The sequence below is a fragment of the Stegastes partitus genome, unplaced genomic scaffold, assembly GCF_000690725.1.
Source record: "Stegastes partitus isolate 25-593 unplaced genomic scaffold, Stegastes_partitus-1.0.2 Scaffold920, whole genome shotgun sequence".
Taxonomy (NCBI): domain Eukaryota; kingdom Metazoa; phylum Chordata; class Actinopteri; family Pomacentridae; genus Stegastes; species Stegastes partitus.
This window is the reverse complement of record NW_007578651.1, coordinates 9,943-37,219: the sequence shown is the minus strand read 5'-3', so window position 1 is coordinate 37,219 and position 27,277 is coordinate 9,943. Positions and strand designations below refer to the sequence as shown.

General features: G+C 41.3%; 1 protein-coding gene across 1 annotated transcript; it reads left to right on the top strand.

The window, feature by feature from the left end:
* The first annotated feature begins 580 nt into the window (after positions 1-580).
* Positions 581-25,603, top strand: gtf3c1 (general transcription factor IIIC subunit 1). The gene is made up of 40 exons (XM_008293887.1): positions 581-1,033; positions 2,088-2,297; positions 2,640-2,816; positions 2,910-3,053; positions 3,598-3,694; positions 3,767-3,890; positions 4,470-4,649; positions 5,093-5,208; positions 6,184-6,236; positions 6,346-6,737; positions 6,890-6,958; positions 7,974-8,110; positions 8,221-8,345; positions 8,440-8,593; positions 9,055-9,158; positions 9,802-9,884; positions 10,314-10,682; positions 10,844-10,989; positions 11,691-11,788; positions 11,902-11,998; positions 12,718-12,901; positions 12,995-13,091; positions 13,464-13,596; positions 13,690-13,777; positions 13,895-13,956; positions 14,818-14,926; positions 15,016-15,158; positions 16,419-16,561; positions 16,631-16,715; positions 16,804-16,916; positions 16,993-17,052; positions 17,165-17,258; positions 18,721-18,893; positions 19,897-20,559; positions 21,036-21,175; positions 21,741-21,845; positions 21,961-22,250; positions 23,735-24,267; positions 24,368-24,554; positions 25,240-25,603. The coding sequence occupies exons 1-40, from the start codon at positions 813-815 to the stop codon at positions 25,450-25,452; spliced, it is 6,711 nt and encodes a 2,236-aa protein (XP_008292109.1). The 5' UTR covers positions 581-812; the 3' UTR covers positions 25,453-25,603.
* The last annotated feature ends 1,674 nt before the right edge of the window (positions 25,604-27,277 follow it).

Below are 27,277 nucleotides of genomic sequence, written 5' to 3'. Positions count from 1 at the left end.
CTTGTTTGTTGTGGTCAGACTGCTATCTTAAAGAAATAAACTGTCCTGCTTGACTGGTATGTCACTTATTCCTGAGTAATCATCCAGTTTTGTGTAGTTTTAAGAAAAGAAGTAACTGTTAAATTTAATAGCCAGTCATTCTGTAGTAGTTACGTCATAAAATATTGTTATAACAGGGTAATAGCAGTGTTACTGCTCAGCAACTGGGTCATTTCTTGGGGGGAAAAAAGTTTATTAAAATGTGAATAAATGATGATGATTATATAGCCCCAGGTAAGACATTTACAACACTTGTTTATTGTGTAATGATATAATATAGACAGTGGTAAATACAACAAAATTGCTTGCACTTACTGAGTAATTTACAGTTTAGAAGTAATTTTATTGTAAAATATATATATGTTTTTTTTTTTGTTTTTTTTAGCAAAAGTATGGTGTGTGACAAAAACAGTTTCTGTTAATGTTCAAAACAATTAAAAAATCTTAACGCCTCCGTGAACTCAGAAACTGTACTCGGACGCCACCTTGTGGATTTTACGAGCAGACGCACAACGTAAGGTCAAAGTTTAAATATGACGTAAGCACGTACGCACCAAATTTGTCGGTAGACGGAGCAGGAGTAACACTTTGTAAACAAGTTTTTCTTAATTTCGTCAGTCATTAACACTTATATATGACTTGAAAGCACTCCAGGAGCCGAATATTCCGTCTTTAATACCCGATAAATGTATGAGCTTTAAAAGGCAACAGAGGCTTCCAGCTGGCTGTGAGTAAGCTAGCATGTTAGCTGTTAGCCCGGTGCGTAGCATGCTATGGATCCGTGGAGTATAGTTGAAGACGAAGTGGCTTTGGAGGGACTGGATGGGATAACCATCCCCACTCTCTGGATTCGGCTACAAAATACAGAGCCCAAGTTTCCCCTCAAGCTCGACGACTGCACCAAGGAGCTCATATGGAAGTCTCTGGCCAGCAACAGCGACCTGAAGTTCTACCAGCTCCCAAAGGAGAGAGAGGATGTTGTGCTGTTTGACAGGTGACTTTATCATCCTTATGGTGGCATAAAGGGCTCAGGTCAAATCAAGTTAAAAAATAATAACGCAACAAGAGAGAAGGGAAATCGGTTTGGTTAGTCAATATGATGCATACAACAACTGTGAACATTTGTAGTGGAGCTGAACTCATGTAGTGTGATGCAACCACAACAATGCTGTAAACCCTCTATAAAGTTCATAGTGGTCAGTTTTATTTGTTTGTTTTTTAGCTGTGTGGGGCTGCAACTCTATTGATCCACTTGTTTTGTCTCATAAACAGTCCAAAATCTAAAGATAATTAGTTAATGGTCGTGGACGTCAAACAAACGCACAGAAGTCTTACATTTTAGAGGCTGGAAACAAGGGCTGAACAATTCATCCCAATAAATGTCACTACCAGCTACATTCAATGTAGTACTGTGGTGCTGCAGAGATGCTCCTGCCTGCAAAACATATTTTTTAGATGTAAGGGAAAGGGCTTGTTTAGTACAGACTATTTCTGATTTATTTTAAAAGTAATACAAACAATAACTGCTAAAACTGTGATCTATTGCAATCACAGTATTTGTTAATTTAATTGCAGCATGATTTCTTTTTATATATTGTGTTTTTGCTTAAAAAATACCTTTCATGCTTGTTTAATTATAACAACAGATGTCATGTTAACTCATATGAATGGCATGAGAAAAAAAAAACTACAAGCGGTTTCTGTTTTCTTCAACAACACCTTTTTTTAGCTGAACTGTTTTTGATCAGAAGTTTATGCACTCTTTCTCTGGGCATATTTCTATTTCCCAACACCAATGCTGGGCCTCTCGAATGGAAATAAATCCCCTTTGCAAGGGTCTAAAATGTTTTTCAGATATTTTGTTTTTTGATTGTTTTCAGCTCCAAAGTCACGGGAGACTTTCTGGGTCTCTAAACTAAGTGAAACTTTTTTCTTTCTTTCTTGAAGATCCCTCCTCAATTTAAAGAAAGTTGTAAAAGTCATCCTACTTTGTGGGATATTTTGCATGTGCCTCTCGGTTGCGCTCTACTCAGATTTTGTGATTTCAGGTTTCAGGACGTTGACGCGGAGAAAAGCAATGACGTAGCACAGAAGACTTCGGAAACCCGCAAAGACATCTACCCCGTCCACGCTGTTCCAGAAAACAAAGATGGGGTTCAAGGCTCGTGCGCCCACTTTAAAGAGAGGACGGACATCACAAAGCACGTCCGCTCCAAGTCTCTCACACTGTTGGTCAACTTGGAGGAGGCTTTGGAAAGGTTTGTAGAGAGTGTTAAATAATTAATTTATTCAACAGAGAAGCGACTGTTTGCAAACAACACACTGCCGCAGGGTCGGCAACTTCATGACCAAATATGATGCAAAAATGGACTGGGCACATAGGCAGTGATTTGACAACATGTAATGCTTAAACTTGGTGTATTGTTTAACTTATGCAAATATTACGTTGTTAGTAATCTGCTTGAAAGTGAGGAATGGTAAATATATTTTAGCAAACTGGGTAATATCTAACAACATAATCTAAACATCTAAATCTCATGTTAGTGCATCATTGTATTCCTCATACTTCACACTCTCACTCTTGTTTCTGACCTTCTCAGATACGGGCGAAAGCTTGTCGTAGTGGCGTCTCAGACTTTGCGATTTCGGGCTCTGATTGGAAGTGAGAGCGATCCTGATTTGGTTCTCACCGATGACTCTTACTGCGTGTTGGAAAGAGTGGGCCGAGCCCGGTGGCAAGGAGAGCTGCAAAGGGATCTGCATGGAGGCTCTTTCAAGTAGGAGACATGAACACGCTCATTTGGCACTGTTGGTGTGTGTTCACTCTGTCAGACGTTCACAGTGTAACAGCCGGTGTTGTGTTTGAGCAGGGTAGATGCTCGAAAGTTTCACTACTTGAGGAAGTCTCTCGTCAGACATCAGCTGGTCACCATGCAGCCTCACCTCAGACGACTGGAGTCCGGACAACAGCAGCACTCCATTCTTCTGCTGCTCAAACGCTTCCATGTAAACAGGTCTGTTTGTCATCTATGGGTTTTTTTCCCCTCACTGTCAACACTAGTGTTTCTGCTTACTGTCGCTGTTTACTGAACACATATTGACAGTGCAGGAGGTACATTATAACTAAATGTGCTTTTACTGTAATTTCTGTAATTTGTGTTATGTGAAGTTTAGGGCTGGATATCACACTGTAAATGTTTTTTTTTTTTTTTAACCTGGCATAATTCCCCATAATCTGGATATTACGGATCTGTGGGCTGTGGTAGCTTTGCACCTTAAACCTCCAGTCGGACAAAGCAGCGTACATCTTGGCAAAGAGCTTTAGCAATTATGAAGACAATTGCAAGTCATTTTAGTTTGTTGATTGCTAGTATTTATTCAAACTGAAGTGCACAGATGAGGAGCTACATCAAACAGAAAACGTGACATAGAGGATGGAGACAGAGGCAGAGAGACAATATATCCATGGATGACAGTCCTAAAAATTAAAAACATTTCCCACTCCTCTCTTTGTCTCTCTCTTGGACAAATTCCTCTCCACATCTTCTTCTGTTGTAGGAAGACCATGTATGAAGTACTGATGGAGTACATATCCAACTGTCTCCAGCAGTCCCCGGGTCAGTTCGCTACGATGATGATGTTCAAAGCACAACTTGTGAGTATCTGTCTTTGAGTGTCTGCTGGTCTGTTTTGGTTTCGTCTCTCTGATTGTGCTCTTTTCTTGCAGAATGTCAACGAAGGTACTTTCAAGCGTGTGTTTAAGTACATGCGAGCTGCTCGGTTGATCGAGTTCTGCCAGTATCCTTTGGAGGACTTGGATCCCGGCGCTGGACCCTGCACCAACAAAAATGGTAACGTGCCATTACAGCACCTGTACATATAAGCTTTATTCTAATGTTGAGAGGTTTCTGCTGTTTATTAGTAACTGTCTTGGTTAGCAGCATCTTATTTAACAGCCCACACTGGAAATACACTTTTGTGTTTATATAACTGAGTTGCTGCTTCTGTTCTGTTAAAGCTTAAAGATTTAAATGTATTTATTTCAGCTTTAGTTGCTCATCTCACACCAATACTGGAGTTGGGTCAAATCCCTAAAATATAAGGAATCAGAAACAACCGTTGGAGAAGAAACTATCGCTCTCATGTTACGCTGTAAATATAAATGCTGACTGTGATGAGAAGTCGCAAATAGACATCACTTGGCCTGAGTGATAGATCAGTAAATCCTTTAAGAACTAATGTGATTCATAAAACATGTCAGTTTTTCAGTGTGATGATGTATTTCGACTGAGCCTGTTGCAGGTGTAGTGCACTAAAAAAATATGATGAAAAGAAGTTTGTGAAGTCACCTGTCAGTATGAGTGAATTTACAGAATGAATGTGGTGTTAAGACGTAACACATGCACTGCTTTATCTGACTGGTTTTCTAGGCAGTAAAGTGCTGGTGCGCTGTGTGAGGCTGATAAAGCCTTACACAAAGAAGGGCATCCCAGATGATGAGGAAGATGACGATGAAGATGAAGAAGATGACGCTGGAGGAAGAACAAGAGCTTTCCCTTCAGAGGGGCGAATCATGGAGAGGGACATCATGTCGCAGGCCTACCACCTCAGTATGTTTGGTCACTTCTATGAAGAAGCTGATTGATTGGAGAAGGCTTTGTGTTGTTTTGGACAGTGGCACATTTTGTAATGTTTTCACTCTGTGCTCCAGAACACTGTCATATTTTTTTTATTTTAAGCCTTGAGTATTTTTGAGGATATTTACATCTGTATTGGGTAAACAGCAAAGGACTTGTATCCCTTTCTGTAAACAAACACGTATCTTGTCACGAAACTGCACTGACAGTTTTACCGAACATGTCAATTTCACGTCTGACCAAAAGCTACCACTTCGACAGTAGAAGCTAGTAATGTTGCACATCTGGTTTCTAAAAATCTGGAATTCAATTCAGTCTGCACTTTACCTTCAAAATCCAAATTGGAGGAAGACAGAGCCAACAAACAAACACAGTTGCGTAAACTGTGGCGTTTTGTCTTTTTCTTTCTGATGCAGTTTTGTCCTCTGGCACGAAGGGAATCCCCCAGCGCGACATCGTGTTTAGAATGAACATCGGTAAACTGGAAGCTCGAATGCTCTGCCGAAAGTTGGAGAAGGATGGTTTGATTAAGGTAAGGTAAATTCTTCCCTTCTGAAAATGACCCTTTTCTTCTTGTACTGCTTTCAAAAGCTGTGAAGTCTACTGAAATGGCTTATAGCTAGGCAGAGAGATCGAACACGCACACTCTCAGTTGTCGGATGCTGTATGTTTGGGCTTCTCATCTACATGACCTCCACCAGAGGTCAACCACCACAAAGAAAATCCTTCCTGTTTGAAATACAGTGACTCATTTCAGATCTGTTGGCAATCTCACAAAATTTTGAAAGTTTGTTTGGTGCCAGATTGGAGACTGGCAGATTTGTTTATGTGTAAAATAGCCTTTGGTTGCATTTGTAACTTGTGTTTTTTATTGACCTATAAGCTACAGACATGCAACAGTAGCATTTTAGTCCTAATATTTTAAAGTGCTGAACGACCAGGAGTTCTGTCCTTGGACGAGTACAGTGTTCAGGAAAGTAGACACATGATGCACCAGCAGGTCTTAATTGTCCTCTAGTCTGTGAAATATCTGCTTGATTGATTGACGCAAAATTTCCATGGTGCTTGAGATGAATGGTGACGATCCTTGTGATCCTCTGACTTTGCTTCCTTCTACTATCATGAGCTTTACAGTCATGCTTTTTGTGTGAAATGACTCAACAAGTATTGAATGAACTGCCAGAAAACTTGGTAGACAATAATTTCCTGCCATTTACCTGCCATTATCTGATCTTGTTCTGTCTAGTAATTAAGTTTAAGACCTGCAAAAGTTGTGATCCATTTCCGTCAGTGCCAGCTGTACTTCACGTTAAATGTTATGTAGCACATATTAGCATAGCAGCATGCTGAGTTAAGATGGTAAATATGTTAAACATTGTGCCTGCTGGTGGACCAAATAAAGCAGACGCCCTTCAATATAACCCAAATATTGCATTTGAAGTTGAATTACATTGTTAAGGAATTTCTGTTTGTCATTTTGTCTTGTGTCGTGTCTTTCATCTTGTAGGGCTTCCTGGAGGATGAGGGTCGGCAGAGGACTACAAAATTTATCAGCCATAAGTGCGTATCTATAAATAACTATACATTTCTTTTTTTTTTTTTTTTTTTACTTTAGGACCACATCATATAAAATCACATTGTACCAAATATTGTTTTGCTCTCTTGACAGATTTGTGGGTGTCAGTGATCAACTCCAACTGTTTGCCAAAGAGCAGGAACGGACGAAGCAGCTCTACTCTTCTGCACCACAATCGTCAAATACCGACCCGACCTCCCCTATAACACCATTAACCTCAAAGCCAATCGCAAAAGGAAACACCAAAACTCCTGCAGCCAAGAAGACTAAGAAAGCAGGTGGAGGAGGCACCAAAGCTGCAGAGGAGGCCGAGCAGATGAATGATGATAGAAAAGGGGATGCAGGGGGTGAAGGGTTGGACAGAAAGGGAGGTAAAGCTAAAGGAAAGTCAGCAGCCAGAAGAAAGACAGCAGGTGGAAAGGACAGTGTGGCAACACAACAGACACAAACTGACATTTCCATCGGGGACCCTACACCGGCTGAATGTGAGTACTCATCAGACCTTTCCACATTTTATATAAAGGAGTTTTTCAAGACAAAATCCACATCATAACCTTTGATCTGTGATAAAGTCTTGACCTGACAGGCAGTTACAGCTCTTTGTTTGTTGTCTTCCTAAATTTCTGTCATCATTCAGGTGAAACTCTGCCCTGCAGCGAATCCGTCATCAGTGTGACACCCAAGTCGGAGTCCATTCCTGCAGCAGGTAATTCCCAGTCATGGGCTCGCACCGCTACACTTTTGCTACACCGCAGAAATGCTCAAATGTTAAAGGAAAAGTGATAATTCCAGTTTCTTTTTCGTCATTAATCCCTCAGTTTAAACAGTGCTCCTGGAAAGCAGTAAATAGTAAACCTACAATTATTATTCTTGTCCGCACTGGATAGAACACACGATCACAACATTGTCTGACACAATCGTTTTTAAGTAGATATTCTATCACAGGGCTACACTTAGAGACAGACAACCAAGCACACTCACATTCACACCTACGGACAATTTAGAATCACCAATTAACCTCAACGAGATTTTGGATATCCTCAATATGTTTTTATATTGTCAATATTAAAGCATTAATCATAGGTATGTTTGACATATCGGCTCAGAAATATATAACTAAAGGTAGAATATTTTTCTTTATAAACAATGTACAGACTCATTTAGCTGCGAGGACCCTGCCCTCTTCCTGTAGTTACTTATTGTATTGTTATTTTTTGTGCTGTCTTTGGGACACTCTTGTCTGCAACCTTTTGGCAGAGGGGTGTAGCAGCAGTCAATACCAGCCTTTCTGCAGGCTTGTGCGGAGGTGTGGGCATGTGTATTTGTGCTGTATGATGTAATCAGTGTGAAACAATTAGAAAATAACCTTTTCTTTCTCTCATTCACTGCTTTGTTCTTATCGCAAATGCTGCCCCACCTCACCATTCACTCAAACTCCCTTGACTCCTACTACTGCTCTCTCTTTCTCTCTCTCTCTCACATACATCTCTTACCTGAACAGATAATGCTGTTTACCAACATTTAATTATGAATTCATCCTCACTTGTACTTGGAGCTCTCATTTCACTTGGACAGGTGACCTGTATTTCCCTTGTTATGGCTCATTTTGCAGGTTTGGTTAATACTGTGATCAGTTTCAGAGTTTTGTGATGGAATAGTGTATAAACTGTGTTCATCTTTGCTCTGCTTTATATTTAGTTTGTGTTTTTTTCTTTATTTAGTCCAAGCGTCAGCGGAGGACGAGAATCAGTCCAGCCCAACTGATGCCAGCTCTTTGCTTCAGAGCGAGGAGCTAAATGCAGCTGAGGATCCCTCCAACAACAACCCTGTGATTATTAAAAGTGTTTGCCAGCCACAGGTGGGTCTAATGGGCTGATTTCAGTGGACGTTGTCCCTCAGGCTAGAAGATGTTGAAGCTAATCTGTCTGAATGAGTGCTGAAAGTAACGGCTACATCCATCTCCTTCAGGCCTCCAAGCAAAAAAAATCCAAGAAGTCTTCGAGGAGTACTCACGAGACGTACCGCCTGCTGAGGAGGAAGAACCTGATTGTTGAGGCCGTTCGTAACTTCAAAATCATCGAGAGTCTTCACCCGTCAGTGTGCCTTGATTGTTATTGGTTCATTTTAAGACATTTTATGGGATAATAAGACAGGGAACAAACATCTCGACGGACTGTGTTTTTACAGGCTGCAGAAGATGATCAACGAGGAAGAGAAGCAGAGTGGTGTCAGTTCAAAGTGTTGCAAGAAGACTATTGTACGTCTCATCCACGGTCTGTCTAGAGAAGGCTTGCTTAAGATGTACACGACCACCGTCGTACAGGATGGCATCAGCAAGAAGGTAGATGCTCACGTCACACCCTGACTCTACCGCTGCCTTTCATAAATGTACAGAGACAACAGAGAAAAGAACAAGAGCTTTTGCATTTCTGTCATCTGTTACTGCCCAGTAGTGGAAACCTTTGCTGATAAATAATTTATAATCTGTGTGCAACTAGTGGTGCTAAAGTGATGATGCAAAGTGTTATATTTTTTGAAACAAGTCGTTGAATTAGTGCAAAGTGTGAAGAAGTTTAGTCCACCATGACACTTTATGTCAAAGCTCTACGTGTTCACTCACTCATGCATTCATTTACTCCCAGACATGAATGAATGAATGAAATGAAATGAAAAATACTTTATTTATCCCAGAAGGAAAATTCAATTTCAAATTCAAATTCAAATTCAAATTCAAATTCAACATCACGTATCAAGTTTCTTCTCTCTGTCTCTCTTGTCTGTTGAATGTTTTTGCCCCTGTAGGTTGACTTGATCGTCCATCCATCCATACAACCCAATGATGACGCAGTAAAACAAGTGATTGAGCAGGTCCGGTTTAAAATCTCCAGCTCTTACACAGCCATACGGTGAGCACAAACCAAATACCTAAATATAACTCTGTGAAAAATAGATGATGCTTGAGCAGTATATGGCTTTGTTCACATTAAGCACTTCAACACTGTTGTTGACTGATGTCTTTGTTGACCTCTGTCGCCGTCATTTGTCTCGTCCATGTTTAGCTTTACCAGACTTTAAAATGCTAACACTGATTGATGACAAAAGGCAGTTTGCACAGAGAAGTGAGATGTTAAAAGAAATGCAAATACCGACCTGACCGTTCTGGCAGCAGTGTCATAACCCGAGATCTAGGAACAACTACTGTATGGACTCTGATCTGATATGAAATAGCACATTTCCATATTTGTTTTCACACCCAGTAAAAAAAAAAAGCTGGACCTGAATGTCTGGATTTTATAGGCTTCAGCATGTAATGTGAACATAGCCTAAGTTAGCTCAGTGACTATCCTAATCAAGTGGCAAGATAGATTCTGTTTTTCGCTGCTTTCCCGCAGTCACACTATTGTGACTTAAATAAACTTAAACACACCAAATCCTGACTTAGAATTAGTTTTAAGGGTAGAACATGATTACATCTTGTTTCTTGACCAAGCCTCTGTTCAACTGTCTCCTGCCTTCTGTCACCTTTTTTCTACCGTTTCTGTCCCTCAGTCTGCAACATGATGAAGAGAGAGCCAGAGAGCTCCAAAAAGCACCAAAGACCAAGCCTGACCCGGAATTCAAGCCCACAACAGGTTCTGTTTTGATTGTAGATCACTGTAGAATATAAGCAAATATAATATAACATAAGCATTATTCTGGTTGATCTGAGGTGTGCTGTTGTTCTGAAGAGTTCTAAACTAATTACAATGAATAACAAGTAACTGCAACCTACATTTATTTCATGTATTTGAAGAGCCAAGTCATACAATCATACCAGTATCAATACATACTTAAGGAGAGAACATATTCAGTCGTTTTTAGTTTCCTATAACTGTGCAACCTGCAGCTAACAATGCTGTGACATCAGGCGGTAAATACTGTACAACCCTAAAAACACTCAATAGATTCATTTGGTTCCCATTTAATTCTGGATCTATGAGGAGGTGCTCGGTTGCTCTATTTAGCTTAATAACTTAAATGTTGTCCGTTGTTTTGTTCGTTCTCTCTGTCTGCTTTTGTAGTTCGAGGTTTGAGTAAGACTTTCGGCTTTCAACCTAAGATGCATCGTCTGCGCGTTGTTCACACCTACCTCTGGTACCTGATCTACGGGCATCCGCTCCGACACAGCCCCGCCTGTTCTGACTCAAACGGTCAAACACAAACTGACCAGAACAGTTGTGATCCAGATGCCAAAGACCCAGAGAGCCATCTGAAAAAAACAGAAAATCCATTAACTGCTGGCAGACAAGCGCAGCCGTCTGACGGTGCTGGCAGCAGCTCTGTGAAACAGCAGGCGAAAGACTCCAGGCTTCATGACTTAGATGTGATCTCAGGTGATGAAGGGGAGGAGCTCAAGGATAAATCAGTTCCCGGTCCGTCTGAGATGAAAGGTGAGGGAGCCTCGTATGTGGGAACTGTGAACTTGCATTGCAATTTTAACTTTTGTTTTTTGTTTTTTTGTGTGTAGTTTTTGCATACAATTATTTGCTATGAAACCATTTTTTTACCCCCAAATAAGCAACTCTGTTTTCTTTACTTGTCTACATTTCAGTGTATGTTGATGAAGACTCGTGGAAGAGATTCGTCCCTCCTGTCCGTCTACACAAAGAGTACACCAGCGGCTGGGCGATGGTGGGCGACCTCCTCCTCTCTCTGCCTCTCTCCATCTTTGTTCAGGTCATACAGGTCAATTATCAGGTGAGCACAAACGTTTGTTTCGTCTTCAAAAGGAGGTTGTGCAGTGAAAAGGTTATTTCTCTTACAGTGGCTTGATCCTCAGGTTTTTATCTGTAACATCATTCTGTTGTCATGTACAAAGCAGCACTTATACAGTGATGACAAAGTATGTTAACCCCCATGTTAACTTAGAAAATGGGATCTGATCTTCTTGATGTCAAAAGTATAGACACACATGTGCTTAAGCAATTTTAATCTTCACATTCTTTGGGTGTCTGGTGGGAATGGCTCTCTTCCCTTGTTGGATTAAGTGTTATAGCTCCTCCAAAAGACAGATTTTCTCTGTTTAAAGTTATTCTGGAGCAGTTACTTTGATATTTAGGGTCACTGTCCTGCTGCATCATAACTTCTACTGTGCTTCAGCTAACCAACAATCACCCTGACACGATCCTGTAAAATACCTTGATAGACTTTGGAATTAATTTCCCTTGATGATGGTGAGCAGTCGAGGCCCAGAGGCAGCAAAACAGCCACAAATCATAGGATGTAGCCATGATTATTATAAATGGGGTGGACAAAACAGTAGCTGAATAGTTCGACCTAATAAACAATATGGCTCTTTTTAATTATTTTTTTTAATGAGACTGTTGATGGCACAGCTTGCAGCATACAAGCAAAGACATGCAGAACATAACAGCACATTGACTGACTTGTGTTGGCAGGTGGACGGACTGGAGGAATATCTCAATGATCCTGTGATGCAACACCATCTCGTTAGAATGCTTCCTGCAAGAATGAAACGACAGCTGCTTTATAAACGGTGACTTTCTGTCTGTCACTGTAACACATCATGACTGTAATTTGAAGTTAAGTATTTATAAGTCCCTTTTTTCTACTTCTTCTTCTTCTTCTTCTTCTTCTTCTTTTTTTTAGAAAATACATCTTCTTGTTTCATGAGAACCTGCAAAAGTTGGTCTACATGGGTCTGCTGCAGTTTGGTCCCATGGAGAAGTTCAAGGACAAAGATCAGGTATGCAGCAGCACCAAAAGCAAATCCAAGCAGAGAATATAGAACAGACATTACTCTGCTACTTTGATCCTCTCACCAAGCAGAAAGTATTAATAAAATGTTTGTGTGAGAGACAAAGAGGGAAACAAATGTTATCCGTTAATTTGCCGTGGTGTTGGACTTAAAACACGGGACTACAGAACATTCAGAGTTGAGCAGTTTAAGATTTACTGCAGGCTTTTAGTTATTAACTGCAAACATGGAACTGGCATAAAGTTCAGCTTTACAAGGTTGATGTATCAGAAATCAATGGTTACAGTAATATCATAGTTTAGTGCTTTATTTTTACATAAGAAGTAAAATTCATCAACAATGAAAAAACAGTGTGATTTGAGTCCACTTCCACACTTATTTTTAAGCAATTTGACAGGACTGAGGAATAAAACAGTTTCAACTAAAAAATGATGAATCATTGGAACATTTCTAAAAATTATTTTAATCTTAAAAAAAAAAAAAAAAAAAACATGAATTCAAGTGACAGAATATGCCTCTGAATACTTAAAAAGGGTTCATCACATTTTCACAAAAAGCAAAGGACCTGCTCGTAGCTGTAAATGTAGCTACTAATGAGTTAAACAGAGCATTTACATGATGTGTTTTATCCATAAATGAGTGTCATTGTCAAGTGTAATTTTTTGGTGTGTTCTTGTTTCATTTCGTTTCTCCACACACCCATCCAGGTGTTTGTGTATCTGAGACGTAACACCACTATTATTGACACCACCAACGCTGAGCCTCACTACTGGCTGGTCACAGAGTCACTCGACAAACCGTTCGAGAGGCGCAAGTACATACTGAACACTGCTGAGGACGTGGAAAGCTACTGGTTTGACCTGATGTGTGTCTGCCTCAATACACCACTGGGTACGTGCAAACACAACCACAAAAGCACGCTCACAGCACTGCCAACCGTGCTAATTATTTAATTTGATTTGAATCTTTGTTCGCATTTTCTAGGGGTAATCCGTGGCAAGAGAAATGTCACAGATGAAGAATCTGCTCCTCCCTTCGTGCATGATCGCAACGTGTTCGTAGGAATGGCTTACTTGCTCAAGTAGGTGGAGTTTGAAGCTGAAGAAATCAAGTGAAGCACTCACATAATGGCCCATTCAAGTGCCAGCGCTTTCCCTTTTATCAGTGTTTGAAAACTATGCTTTTGTTCAATAAAGTGTCAATAACTTATAAAATCCATCGATGTGCCTATGTACGGTTGTAGCTGGAGCTGTGAACTTGCTATCAGATAGAGATTCATCTGTGATCATAAAAACTTTGAACCCATTCTCCTGTTTTGTTTTTTTTTCTTTTTGATCATGAAGGAGCTGACATTTAAGCTTTGACAAAAGTATGATTTGAGTGGTACGGATTCAGCTCATCACCAGTTTTATAAGTCATACTGATGAACATGTATCTTTGTAAACTCTCACAGGGGCAATCGTGAAGCCTGTGATGACGGTTCGATGCCGGGAGATGGTAAAGGAGCAGGAGGTCTGGACTCTGAATTCTTTGCTCATCTTAAACGCAACTGGTTGTGGACTAATCACCTGCTTTCTGTTAAATCAGTACGTACACAAAACACAAACCTAACATGTAGAGACATTATGAAATGTGGTCATTTTTTAACACATTTATCTGTTTTTTGTTGATTTTTTTAGAGCCCAACTGGCTCAGAGGCACAGGAGACCAAAAACAGACTGAAGAGCCTCCTGAGTAAAAATGTTCTCCGGATTGCCCTTAAAGCTGGTGAGTTTTCTGCAACATAATATTTTTCTTTTAGTTTTTTTTCTTTAAACTGCTTTGTTCAACCAGTCATGACAGTTTGACATTAATTTAACAATTTGCTAATCCCTGTAACAACAGGAGGAAGCACTACACCTCGTTACGTGACTGCCAAGCGACCACTGGTGGTAGAAAATGTTGAGGTAAGAGTGATGTCAGTTTTATTTTGTCATCATTTTATAGTACCTACATATATAGATTAGTTTGCCAGTTAATTAGGTACAAGTAAATATGACTTCAGGGGTCTAATTTAATGGTCCTCAAATAGATCTTCCTTTCTCAAAGCTCATGATGTTCAGTCTTTGTGGAAACAGTTTTTGAGACGTTGACTCAACAGTCCAATGATTACGGCAGATATAATTTGAGGAGCTGTTGAACGGTTCTGCACAAATGGGTGTTTCTGTTACATATTTAATCCCAATTGATATAAATGGGTTGGACAAAAGAGTAAAAACAGCGCCCTGTATTTTGCAGTACAGGCCAACAGCACTAAAAACCGCATCCTCCAAACAGATAATACAGTTCAGTCAACCGTTTCAACACAACAGATTTTAACCTTCATGGAGGATGAACCTATTGCAGGACTGTTGGATTAAGCTTCATTCATTGTTATTAGTTCAACCTGTGTGTGACCAATAGACTCATGAAACTCAGGTGTGTCTTGTTTAGCTCCAACAAGTGTGTTTTCTGTTTGTATATTAACCTAATACAGATGACAGTGACAATATTATTGCAGCTTGTTATACCAGAGTATTGAAAGACTTCATTAACAATTAAAAGACAGACATGAGTCCCAGCTCATTTCAAGTCTCTATGTGTTTATGTCCAATTTCACGTTTGTCTGTTTTGATCAGCACCACTGTGTAACGAGCACAGCTCTATGCCTTCAATGTAATACATTTGTTGTGTGCTTCATCTCACCATAGTGTCAGTGGTGGAGAGTTATGCACACAGAGAGTACTGTCTACAAACTGTGTTGTCTGTTCTTGTGTCTTTGTAACCAGGTGGCCGTAGAACCTGCTTCTAGAAACCAACAGGTGGTCGGAGGAAAGGGCCAGAAAAGAAAGAGAGGCAAAAAGGATGTTGCCAAGGCCCCGCGAAAGAAAAGGAAAGGTAGAGTGAGTGCAGGTAAACATTAAAAAAGAATGCATGTGTCTGATGGGAAACTGACAGATTGTGTGTGTTTGTTGTTTACCTGGAAGAGCCCAAGAAACGCACTCCGGCCCACGACGAGGCGGACCACAAGGCTTTGAAAATGATGACCAGACAGAGAGTCTACTGGTCTGTTCAGGAAGACTCTCTGATGATACTCTGCAGTGTGGTCTCACACTTGTTCAACAGCAAGGTACACACACACAAATACACCAAGAAGTGTTTCTAACACAGTTTTTCCCAATTTTTCACACAATAATTTTTGAGGTCAAATGAGTCGTATTAATCATCAAATGCAATTGAGTTAGTGGGGATTCACCAATGAGTCCCAAGAAGAATCTGAAAGGTGTAAAGATATTTACATGTATTACAAAGAAAATATTGTGGGGTTTTTTGCTCGATTTTCTTAATGCTAATTATTTTACTAAATGACATATTTTATTTAATTAAATGTTATGGATAAATGACAGAAATGTCCAGGTTGTGCCTCCAAATGGCAGCATTAATACAGAACTGAATAAGCACTGACTGTTTAATAGAATGAAAAAGAATTGTAACCATATTTACACAATCTAATAAAGTCACATTTGGAACATGTTTGCTGGTGTTGGTGAAGTGGCACCTGGACTTCACTGGACTGCCCTACATGGATCCATCAGACAAAAAAAGTTGGGAATCGCTTTCTTTTACTGCTCTTTATTCTTTTTCCTAACCCCAAGCACATTTCAGACACATACTTTTTTCCCTGTCCTGAAAAAATATTGACAAATTGCAAACGCATATGAAGAAACGTGGATCCAGTTCAGCATCCAGGTGGTGTTGCTAAACAGATCTGACACATTGACTGAGCCACGTGGCCTCTTCTCTACCCGTTAGCACAGTCAAGTTCACACATCAACTTGAAGGGTGAGAATTTGTCAATGTTGTGTTTACAGCTTGATTCTGCTGCTGCCAAATGGCATTACAGTTTAAGAAGCAGGAAAACTTTTAAAATCTGTAGCAGTTAATGCTTCATATTTGGAGAAATGTGGACAGAGTAAAGTATCTGTGAGGCAGCTGTATTGTGATTCATGTTGTGAATATATTGTCAGAGCTTTGTGATAATTAACCTGTTTTGTCAGTTTTTGGCTTTGCACAATGTGTAAAATGTCTACAGAGGGAGTCTTTACAACACGTGAATGACGTTTTTCTATAAATAACATAGATGATGTCTAGAGAATTCCCTAGAAATCTGTCAGGGAGTCTGGTGGCCAGAAAATCACAGTATCCTCAATTTGAGTCCAAACATGAACCTCAGTTACAGTCTGCTCTGTGCTCTGTAATAAAGGCAAAACAGTGTTAATAAATGGTGGGAGGCTTTGAACAATTTACCCTTTTGCCTCTTGCATTTTATTCACGCTTGTTCATGCTTGTTTGAATGGAAACATACAGTGAAATATTTGATGTGTTGCAGTTAAAAAGGCCGTTCGTGCCTCACTGCGTGGTAAGAGACCTGCTCCACGCAGAGTTTGAGATATCGATGGATAAAACTTCACTTGCTGTTGGACGTCGCTCCAGATACATCCTCAAAAATCCTCAGGCACTTCTGAACTACAGGTAGGTACAGACAACACGTTTTTCAACACAGTGACTCGTGCAGTTACACTCATTAAATATTTGTTGCAGGATCTGTCTGGCTGAGGTGTTCCAGGACAAAACCTTGATGAGACTGTTGGAAGAGAACAAACCTACCGATCCTGACAGTCCAGAGGTGTGTTTCAGTTGTTACCGTCCTCTTCTTTGTTCAAAGTTGACTCTTTGACTTGAGCGTTGAATCTTTGTGTCTGTGGGGGTTTTAGGATTGTGCCAAAGCGTTCTCTGAGTACATCAGACTGCTCAGACAGAAGTTCAGCTGTGTCCTGAACGCTGATGATCTGATCATGCCTGACACGAAACAGCAGCTCTTCTCACGGTAAGAAGAAGACAAGCTTTGGTACGCTGACTGAGGACGAGCAGAGTGTAAAGTGATGTTTTTGTGTGTTTTATAGGTTTAAGGTTTCTGCAATAGATGATCGGAAAAAGGTCGCAGGCAGAGACACCCTCAGCAGGTAAGGATTAAGTTAGATTTTTTGATTTTTCTTCACTGTATATGTTGTTGGTTTTTTTTTGTTTTTTTTAACAACATCAGTTAATGTTTGTTTATGTGCGTCTCCACTGCAGTACAGAAGACATTCATGTCATAGTGTTGCATAACCTGATCCAGAGCACTCTGGCCATGACCAACAGCCAGATGAAATCCTCCAGATCATTTCAGGTACAGTGTCATAAGTTTACTTTCCTTCACAAAGTCTCACTTTAGGTCTGTTTATCTTTCAAGAGCAGAATCTAACCAAGTGCTTCACGTTGAAAAAATAATGAGCAAAATGCAGCCCTAAGAAGAGACAAAAGCATAAATAAATGAAAAATTAGGCGTCTCTGTGTCCGTGTAAGGCAGTAATCAGCATGTTCTGAGTTTGTTGCTCGACAGAAACTTGTGTTATGTTCCACCCAACCATCCATCCATCATCTATACACCTCACTAGGGTCATGGGGGGCTGGAGTCTATCCCAGCTGACTTAGGGTGAAGGCAGGGGCCACCCTGGACAGGTCACCAGTCTATCACAGGGCTACACTTAGAGACAGACAACCAAGCACACTCACATTCACACCTATGGACAATTTAGAATCACCAATTAACCTCAACATGTTTTTGGACTGTGGGAGGAGAACCCTGAGAGAATCCACGCTGCACGGAGACAACATGCAAACTCCACGCAGAAAGATGTCCTCACCGGGACGCGAACCGGCGACCTTCTTGGTGTGAGGCAACGGTGCTAACCACCGAGCCACCTCGCAGCCCTCCAGCCAACCAACTCTGAATAATTATTAAAAATTCTTTCATTCTAAATTATCAAAATAAGCAATACCAAGGAGTTCTCTGTTCTGAAACACTGGGGGCATGTCCACTGAAGGTGTCCACTTTCACATCAGTCCCAGTTAACCGTACTACCTGTGCAGATGGACCTGGTTCTTTTTAACCAAACAAAGCAAAATCAAATTGCTCACTGTACATATAGAATATTTTCATCACTTTCCTGCTGTGAAATAAGTTACAACCTATAATACATGAAGCACACAGGACAACTTCTGCTCATTGGTGGACATGTGCTGCCAGCGATGTCAGTAGGACGGAAAGATTACAGCCGGAGAGGGAGATATTCGGTTCACCAGCAACAAGTTATCTGTAAATCCCAGTTGTCTCTGATTAAAGTTTGTAAAACTACCCAGTGTATAACGGTCACTGCAGAGGCGGGTGTTGGTGGTGATCCTCAGCTCTCCATCTGTGACTCTTCACAATATAAATCTGCCTCCTTTCTATCTTATCCTACTGATGAAATTCAAATCAGGACACAGAGCTGTTCTCCAGTTTGAGTTTGAGGGATGAATGTATAGGTAGTTAGCAAACCACAGACTGTAGGTGTGCTAACTCCTGATTGAGCAGGACTACATATCTACATCATTAACAGTCTTTTAACACGTTTTCAGTCATTATTTTTTGACGTATACAATGTGTTTAGAAACAAATCTGTGAATTTCCTTTACGTGGACTGTCACAGGAAAGTCTTAATCTGCTTTTTAAAGTTGTCAGTGTGACCTCGTTTATAGTCTCTTTGCTCAGTTTGTCACTTGGAGAGAAAAACACACACACATATCTGACTCTTTGTCTTCTCTCTCAGGCCTTTCGCATGTACAGTAAGTATGACCAGGAGCTGCTGTGCAAAGTGTTCATAGAGTGCAGGAAGAGAGGCCTGGTCAACCGCCGTCGCGTCAATCAGCCATTTGGACCGAAGAAGAACCGAGCGTTGCCCATCCTTCCCATGTCCTACCAGCTGTCCCAGTCCTACTACAGGTACAAAACCACCTGAGGAAACATACTGCAGATCACTTGCATCACTTATTATTTATTTGATTTTATTGTCAGGGCACATCTGTTTCCTTTTGATATGTTGTACCAGAGTTCCTGAAGCTTTTAGTGATTGATCAAATACTCCACAGTCAGTTACTAATAACTACTGTTTGTGTAGAAGAAGGTTGTATTTTTTGATTTTTTTTTTAATTTCACCATCTTAAACTGTGCTGTATAAGTTATATCACCCTAGACAACTGAAAACCTTAAGCAGATCTTTGTTCATTTGTAAATGGACTCCCTTTCTTCCTTTGTCACCTCAGTGTATTTGATGCATTTAAAAAAAACATGTTAGAGAGTGACAGGAACAGAAATACGAGGTGTGTCAGAAAAGTTCCAGGACTGGTGTCACAAAAGATATATTTAAAATCCAAACTACAAGTTTTCTCCTTCATAGTAATCCCCCTGGAGTCTAACACACTTTCCCAGCCTTCTCTGCCACGTCGCCATGCACTCCTGGAAGGATTCGTCCAGGATCCTCCACAGCTCCGTCGTTACAGCCATCTTGATGTCGTCCACGTCTTCTAAACGGGTCCCCTTGATGACCCCCTTGAGTTGGGGAAAAGGAAAAAAATCCCAGGGAACCAGGTGGGGTGAGTAGGGCGGTTGCTCCAGCACGGCGATGTTCTTCTCAGCCAGGAACTGTCGCATGCTCAGGGCATTGTGAGGGTTGTCATGGTGAAGCAGCCTCGACTTGTCCTGCCACAACTCTCACCTCTTCTGGTGCATTGAACGAAGCAAAAGCCACAGGATCTCTTTGTAGACGTGCTGGTTGATCATCTGAAGGGGAAAACTCATAGTTTGTATTTTGGGTTTGAAATATATTTTTTGTGACACCAGTCCTGGAACTTTTCTGACACACCTCATATGAATTGTTAGCAGTAATCGCTGTTTAATGGCAAATGGCAAAACCTTTGAACACGTGTTTCCAACTGCTTCCTGGCAGGTGTTTTTCGTGGCGTTTTCCTCAGTCGCTGTGCACCGATGCCTTCTGCTTCTTAAGAAGTCTAATTAACAACGGGGCGGGAGAGGACAGGCCGGTCATTGATTTCTACCACGAAACTGAAAACAGGTCCCAGACGGGGGATGAAATGCTGGAGAGTACAACAGGAGCGACAAGAAACGAAAACCAAAGTGAAGGAAAAGAGGGTGACAGCTCAGTGAGCGAAGTAGAAGTACGACCAGAGGAGGCAACAAGTGACTCTGCAAAGGAGGGAGAAAACAACCGAAATACAGCGGAAGGAGAAAAGACTTTATTGGAGTCAGACGTAAAAAGTGAGAAAACTGAGGTGATGAGCAAATCAGACAAACAGACAAACCCTGAAGACTGCGTGACGTCTGGCTCTGGTGAAGCTGTAGAGCAGACAGATGATCACCTGCCTGTGGAAGCCCCACCAGGAATCCCAGCCACCTCCAGCGCAGCAGCTCCAGCTTCAGAGGATCCTTTGGATGTGTCGGGCATGCTGCAGTTCTCTCTGTTCTCTCCGGGTGGCGCCTGTGTGGTCTGTATCAGCCTGATGTCGCTGGGCCTGCTCAGCGTGCACCTGTCCATCCCGAAACAGATGGTGGTGGTGGACAGCAGCCTGGTGGACAACGTGGTGGTTAAGAGGTGAGCTAGCATTCATGCGCTGTGGACCTGACTCCGCCTTGTGTTCGATAGTGGAAGAACAACAAACTGGAAGCATAATAACTTACATATAACAATTTCTGCAAGACAAAACTTCCACAGAGTCCCAGGCTCTGTGTAGTAGTCACAAAGTACATCTCACTGTCCACACATGTAATGCAGCTGTTTGAGCTTTAAAACAAAGGAATAGCAGGCAGTTACGATACAGTTAGAATACTATATCAATAAACGAATTACAGCAGTGACCACAGATTTAAGGTAAAAGGTGCTTTTAACAGGCACTGAAGATCCTTAATTGTTTTTGTCCCTAAATTCAACGGCCTTAATGCATTAGCTAATATGAAACTTTTATATACAAGCTAATTAAAAAAAAACAAAAAAACACAAATATCTCCACCTAAGACCACATGCTGATACCACAATGTCAAAATAAAGAAGTCAAAATCTTTTCTTTCCAGTATGGCAGCACTCGAAGAAGAAGATGATGAGGATGACGACGGCGAGGACTGTGAGGGGGGCAAAAAGCTGCAAGTGAAAGCCCATCAGGCATCACACACTAACTACTTGATAATGCGAGGATACTGCTCTCCTGGCATAGGTAAACTTGTAGTTCACTCTTCTTTGATAGGTTCATGTTTTCTGCCTATGTAATCCGTCTTGTTGACTGTTGAGCCGTGATACGCAAAGTGCTGCAAATTTTACTCTCGACTTTTTGGCCGTCAGGTTTAGCAAAATGCAGCTGCACTGCCGATTTCTTTGACTTGGTGTCACGGTGGCTGACTTCTAAGTGAGCGTGCAAACATTAAGTTAGAATTGGCACTTTCCCTTAGGTTGGGCCAGTTCACACAGAATGTTGTCAGGGAGTCTGTTCCTTCTGCTGCCAAAAATAATAGAGTAGTCCTTGAAAGGTGTTGTTGTTTCACTTTTTCCCCTTTCCTTTCCTGAAAGTAGCATACACAATGGTTCAAACATGAGGATTTAATCAGATGAGAGCATGTCGACCAGTTAATCAATGAGTCAACCTGGAGACAGCAGCTCTGATTATTAGATTGTTTAAGTTAAATGATAATGAAAACAATTGTTAGCTGCAGTCCTTTTTTTGTAGAGATTTGTAAATTGATTTATTTTGTTTCCTTGTTTTTTTGTTGTTTTTTTCCCCCCAGTCAAAGTACGTAACCTTAACACCAACGATAACATCGTGGTGGAGTCGTGTATAATAAGGCTGCTGCTGCGCAACACCCCTGCACACCACATGCTACTTATGGAGGGTGAGTACGAATGAATTCCAGACTTCTACAAACAGTTATTTCTGCAAAAACATAATTTTTAATTTCATTTCCTTTGTTTTTTTGTTTTTGTTTTTTTTTGTTTTTGCATTTTTAGACTCTCCACCCCTGGACTTGACTAAATGTGGTCCATCCCTGCTGCCCTCCATCCTCACCTACTCCGTCCATTCACCTTCCTCTTCTCTGCCCAGTGTAGAGGAGTGTAACAGGCGCTTTATTCAGCATAGAGGGTACACTCCTCAGGACATTGAAGCATGTCATCAGATCAGGAGAAGCTTGCATGAAGCTGGTGAGAGTGGTTTGGACGTACATGACCTCCATGAGGCTCATATCGACCTGCAGGAGCCACAGTCTGGACGCACCAGGAGCCTGCCGCAGTATTTGCAGGTAAACACATGCACAGCTTGTAAACAAGACTGCTTTAATGTTGTTTTTTCTTTTCTCTGCTCTCCCTCACCTGACTTGTTACCGTTGTTACATCAGTCAAGCAATATGTGCATAAGAATAATATGCACAACAATCATTTGCAAAAAAAAGAAAAAGAGAGAGAAAATGTTCCTCTTGGCTCAGGTGGGAAAGTTCCCATTACACGCAAGGTGCTTGAAATTGCAAAGAACACAATCTTGGTGAATAAATGAGAAAATCTGGATGTGTGTGCAGCAACTGTAAATCGTGTGTGACATAAATGCTGTATATGCAACATGTTTTGTACATTGTGTGTACTACGCTGCACAAGCACTTTGCTCCGTTGGAAACAAGAAGTTTCAGAGCGCAGGAGCACCAGTGTCACATTCTGTCTGCAAGCCTCTTGAAGCCTTTCTAATGATGATAACAGCAGAAGATTTACAATATAATACACATATTAATTTGTATACAACTATGGACCTTTGGTTTACGAAGACATAAACAAGAGCAACTTCTAATTTTTAGCTGATGACAGTAAAAGTGTGTTGGCTAAATAGCAGGTTTTAGCAAACTGATGACTGACTGAAAGCTCTCCGACTGACTTCGTCTGACTCATTTCAAAATGGTTCTGTTAAAGGGTCCTAAATATGCAGCAACATACTACAAAGACGACAAGACAAGTGTTTATTCATCCATCCATCCATTATCTATACACCGCTTAATCCTCACTAGGGTCATGGGGGGGCTGGAGTCTACTGACAATTTAGAATCACCAATTAACTTTATCATGTTTTTGGACTGTGTGGGGGAAGCCAGAGAGAACCCGCGCTGCACGGGGACAACATGCAGACTCCACGCAGAAAGATCCCGGGTGTCCTCACCGGGACGCAAACCGGCGACCTTCTTGCTGCGAGGCAACGGTGCTAACCACTGAGCCACCTTGCAGCCCCACAAGTACTAATGTTGCACTGGAATAATTCTGATTGTGTACAAGACATGGAAATAAAGGAGCGGCACAGGAGAGCTAGTGAGCAGCAAGTTAGCCTAAACTCTTATGCTGTTGGATATTTGCTCCTATCTCGTGAATAGTCCGTCCCTAATGGGAGTCTGTACACTCACATAAATGATGGAGTTAGTTAATGATAAGCTCCTTGCCTTTGGAAAGTAGCACTCACTTGCTACAATAGGTAGTAAGCTAGTTTGTCAGAGGAAGGAATGTAGTGCAGAACAATACATAGTTTAGTGCATTCCTTAAACTTTCACTCCTCCTTATGGTTTTAGAAAGATTGAATAAAGATACCACCCTTCAAACTCTTCCAATGGCGAGCATCACCCTTAATGCAGCCCCCTGTGCAGCACTTCAACGTGAAGAAATCCAAATCCTTGCAGACCACAATTTGGTATCCTGGTTTTTGATTTCTCTGGTATGCCTGCCTGATATCATGCACCCTGCTTTTTTATTCCAGGAGTTACAGGAAGAAGGTCAGGCAGTGAGAGTTGGCAGCCTGGGTGTCCGTTGGGTGCTAACGCAACACGCTGAACCGTGGCTGCTGACTGTAAACAACAAGCAATGGTCCCGGTCTCACAACACGTCTGACAAATTCCCCTCACTGCAGAATCCGTACCGCAGAAGCTTTGTACGCAAGAGATGCAGCGGAGAAATCCATCAGGATAAAGAGGAACCACCAGCAAAAAGACTGACTGTGGACGGAGACAAGGGCAGTGGCATAGAGGAGGTGGATGTATTACCAACAAGAGAGAAAGTATGTGAGGAAGAACAGCTGGAACGGCAGAAAAACACAGTAGATGAGGGAAGTGGAGCCAAACAGCTGAACCTGGAAGAGGAAGGAAGAGAACAGACACGGGCTGAAGATGAAGGAAAGGAGAAGGTGGAAACTGAGAAAAGACAGGATGACACAGAGGAGCTGAGGGTCAGAGAGCACAGCGTAGATGATGAAAAAGAAGACGAGGCTTCAGCTGCAGGATCGGCTCATGACGAGTAAGTACAGACTGTTTCTAACGCAGTTAATCGTTACTTCTCCTTTTTCTATTTGTCATCTCTTCTTTCTGTTTCCGTCGCCTACCTCCGTTCCACACAGTGCAAACGTGAGCTTCGTCGGCCGGCCGTGGCGCATGGTTGATGGTAAGCTGAACCGACCCGTTTGTAAGGGCATGCTGGAGGCCATTCTTTATCACGTCATGTCTCGGCCCGGAATCACGCAGAAGACACTGGTGGAACATTACAAAGATTTGCTGCAGCCAATGGCAGTGCTGGACCTCATGCAGGTAAACAGAAATACTTTCACATGGTATCAGCTGACAGTTATCGGTAGGGTTTCGTTTTTTTACTCCCCTGCCTTTACCTGGTTTGTATTCTCTGTGTGTCTAAGTACATTTTTAACACTGCCTATGTGTGCTTATTGTTTTACTGCTCGTTGTTTATTTGTGTCTGTTTTGTATTAGCTTTTTGACTTTCCATGACTGCTACCTTGTCCAGGTCTCCCTTGTAAAACAGATTTGTAATCCCAATGGGCCTCCCTGGTCTCAGGGACTCATCAGAACTCATCAGAACTTTCTGTGTCGTCACATGATGAGAGCTGTGAAACTGAACTAAAAGAGTGGAGATGCGGCCAGGAAAAACCAAAACAATGAGCTGAAAGTTGCTAAATGTTGTCCATACATCTATTGTGGGGGATAATCACGTGGGCTCCTTTCACAAGTCTCATGGTCATTTTAACCAGAAGATTGAATTTGAAAAGAAAAATTGCAAATGTGAGAAAGGAGAAGATGACATTTATTTATTTTTTTAAGTAGCTTGACACATTGTTAAGGTTAACAAGGTTTATAAAAATGATCTATGTAATCCATACTTACCCTTGAAATAATTCTGTTTTACTATCTAACATAATGGTAGCCTTTTAGAAATGATGTCTTTGTTTCTGATGTGGTATCCTCCTTGTCTCTTCTACAGGCACTTATAGACCTGGGCTGTGTCACAAAGAAAACTCTGGTTAAAAGTCCTAAACCCTCACTGTTCAGCCGCCCTGCACGCCAGACGAGAAGCGAACCAAAAGTGAAGACTGAGGAGCCAGACACAGTGTTTTACGAGCCCACCGTCAGCTGCTGCCTGCGGCTCTGTCAGGTGTTACCAAACGAACGACACTGGAACAACTGTATACCATGAAATCAACCATCAGCCTCACGTGATCTGCATTTACCTGGTGTCACGTTGGATAATATAACAACATTTCTGCAGTTTAAGTCTTACGAGATGACTAAAAAGTTGTAGCAACAATCTGGCTGTTGTGATGCCTGAATCCAGTCATTTAAAAAAACACGTTATCTGGTTGTTTGTACATTTTTTTTCATGGATTTTCTTATTTCAGTTGTGAAGTTTTTCTTGTTTTTGTAAAATTCTAAATAAAAATAAATTCACGACTAAAATTTGTGTTTTAGTCAAATTTTACTGCAACACTTTGTGACAATCTACTCATCTGATGGAAACGCTTCCAGACTGAGTTTGCTTGATGCGATACACGTGTCAAAACGATGAGGAGAAAGTCGCACCATGTCTGAACTGTGAGGACACAAAGTGCTTGTTGAAAGTTCAGCATCTCTACCAGTAATGTGTTTCTGTTGGTGATGCTAAAAGCCTCATTGTGGAGCATTTTCCATTAGATTCAGACAGTCAAAGTCTAAGTCTATCGCACTCTTCAAATAAACACGAGTTGCCTTTTTCAAGATGGGAGTGATTCAACCTTTAGAAATTGAAGTGTCTGGGGCTCTTTAGGTGTTAGAAGTCCCACCCTTGCCCCCCCTTTGAGCAAGTTAATGAAAGTTAAATGAGTTAAATGGGACCTTTAAAGCTATTTGAACTTAGCAAAAATAAGTGAATTGGTTCTAATATAGGACACAGGGCAGCTAAAATAATGCAGAGACATGAAGAGCAATGCTATTTCCTTATGTTTGTTTGACCGAGATAAAAGCAACTTGAAACTGGGCAGTGCAGCTTCAATGAGCAGCAGTGCTATGGAGCGAGGGCGCTACATGTGGTTTAGTAATCACAGACTTAGATTATCCCTCAATTTCCTGACCGGATATAAAGCTCGTGGAAGTCAGACTCTGAAGGACACCTTGATGTGTTTCTATTGTTTTCCAACCACTCACACCTCTTGAGTGTAAAACGTTTTTTGGCCTTCGTCTGCTTTGTCTGGAGGCATCCTGTATATACCGTATACTGACATACTGTAGGTATGGGGGTTAGAAGAAATGGGAATGTAAAAATAATACAGTTGGTTGTGTACGAACTGGTGAAGATTAAATAAAAGACATGTAGTGGGGCTCCTACGTAGCAGCCACGCATGGGAGGACCCTCAGGAAATCATGATAGAGATCACCAGGAAGCCAAGGAATGTGTTGTAGATCCGTTTCCACTTCTTTTATGAGCACAAAATTTACTTCACTTCCTCAACCAGCAGTGCCACACCTTCAGTGTTGTTTTTTGTGTGTAGACCATCTATAGACCTACAAATGTTCAGTGTACAGATCAACATATGCTACGACCGTGTGTCTGTGTTGTGAACAAGTGAGTTCTGCCTTCTCTCCGGTCGGCTGCATTGAAGACAAATGGAGCTTAAATTAGAATTTCTTTCTAGTTGGGTTTCACTACTTGAGCTACAGTTTATTAAAGATGAAATATGCACGGTTTTAACCTTAATATAGCTTTAATAAAGCAGCAAACAACTGTCTGGTATTAAAAGATATGGTGAAGTTATGGTGACGTTGACGTGGACTGAAGTCACACCTCCTCTGTTTGTGTTGTAATCCCGGCTTCTCTGTTCTCTGTTTTGACAGCCGGTCCAGCTGCGTATTTATGTGAATACATGTGACTTCCTCCCTTTGAAACTGTTTGAACAAAGAGTCACCGTCTCACATCACATTAGAAAAGCCAAAATGCAAATTCAAAAGAGTTTTAAAATATATTTTGTTAATGTGGGGCTGCAAGGTGG

Bases quoted from the DNA above. Each gene is read 5' to 3' on its own strand.
- gtf3c1 (XM_008293887.1), top strand. From the start codon at position 813: ATGGATCCGTGGAGTATAGTTGAAGACGAAGTGGCTTTGGAGGGACTG. The intron at 6,738-6,889 runs GTGAGTACTCAT...GTCATCATTCAG, and splicing joins GGACCCTACACCGGCTGAAT to GTGAAACTCTGCCCTGCAGC. The intron at 21,846-21,960 runs GTGAGTACGAAT...TTGCATTTTTAG, and splicing joins CCACATGCTACTTATGGAGG to ACTCTCCACCCCTGGACTTG.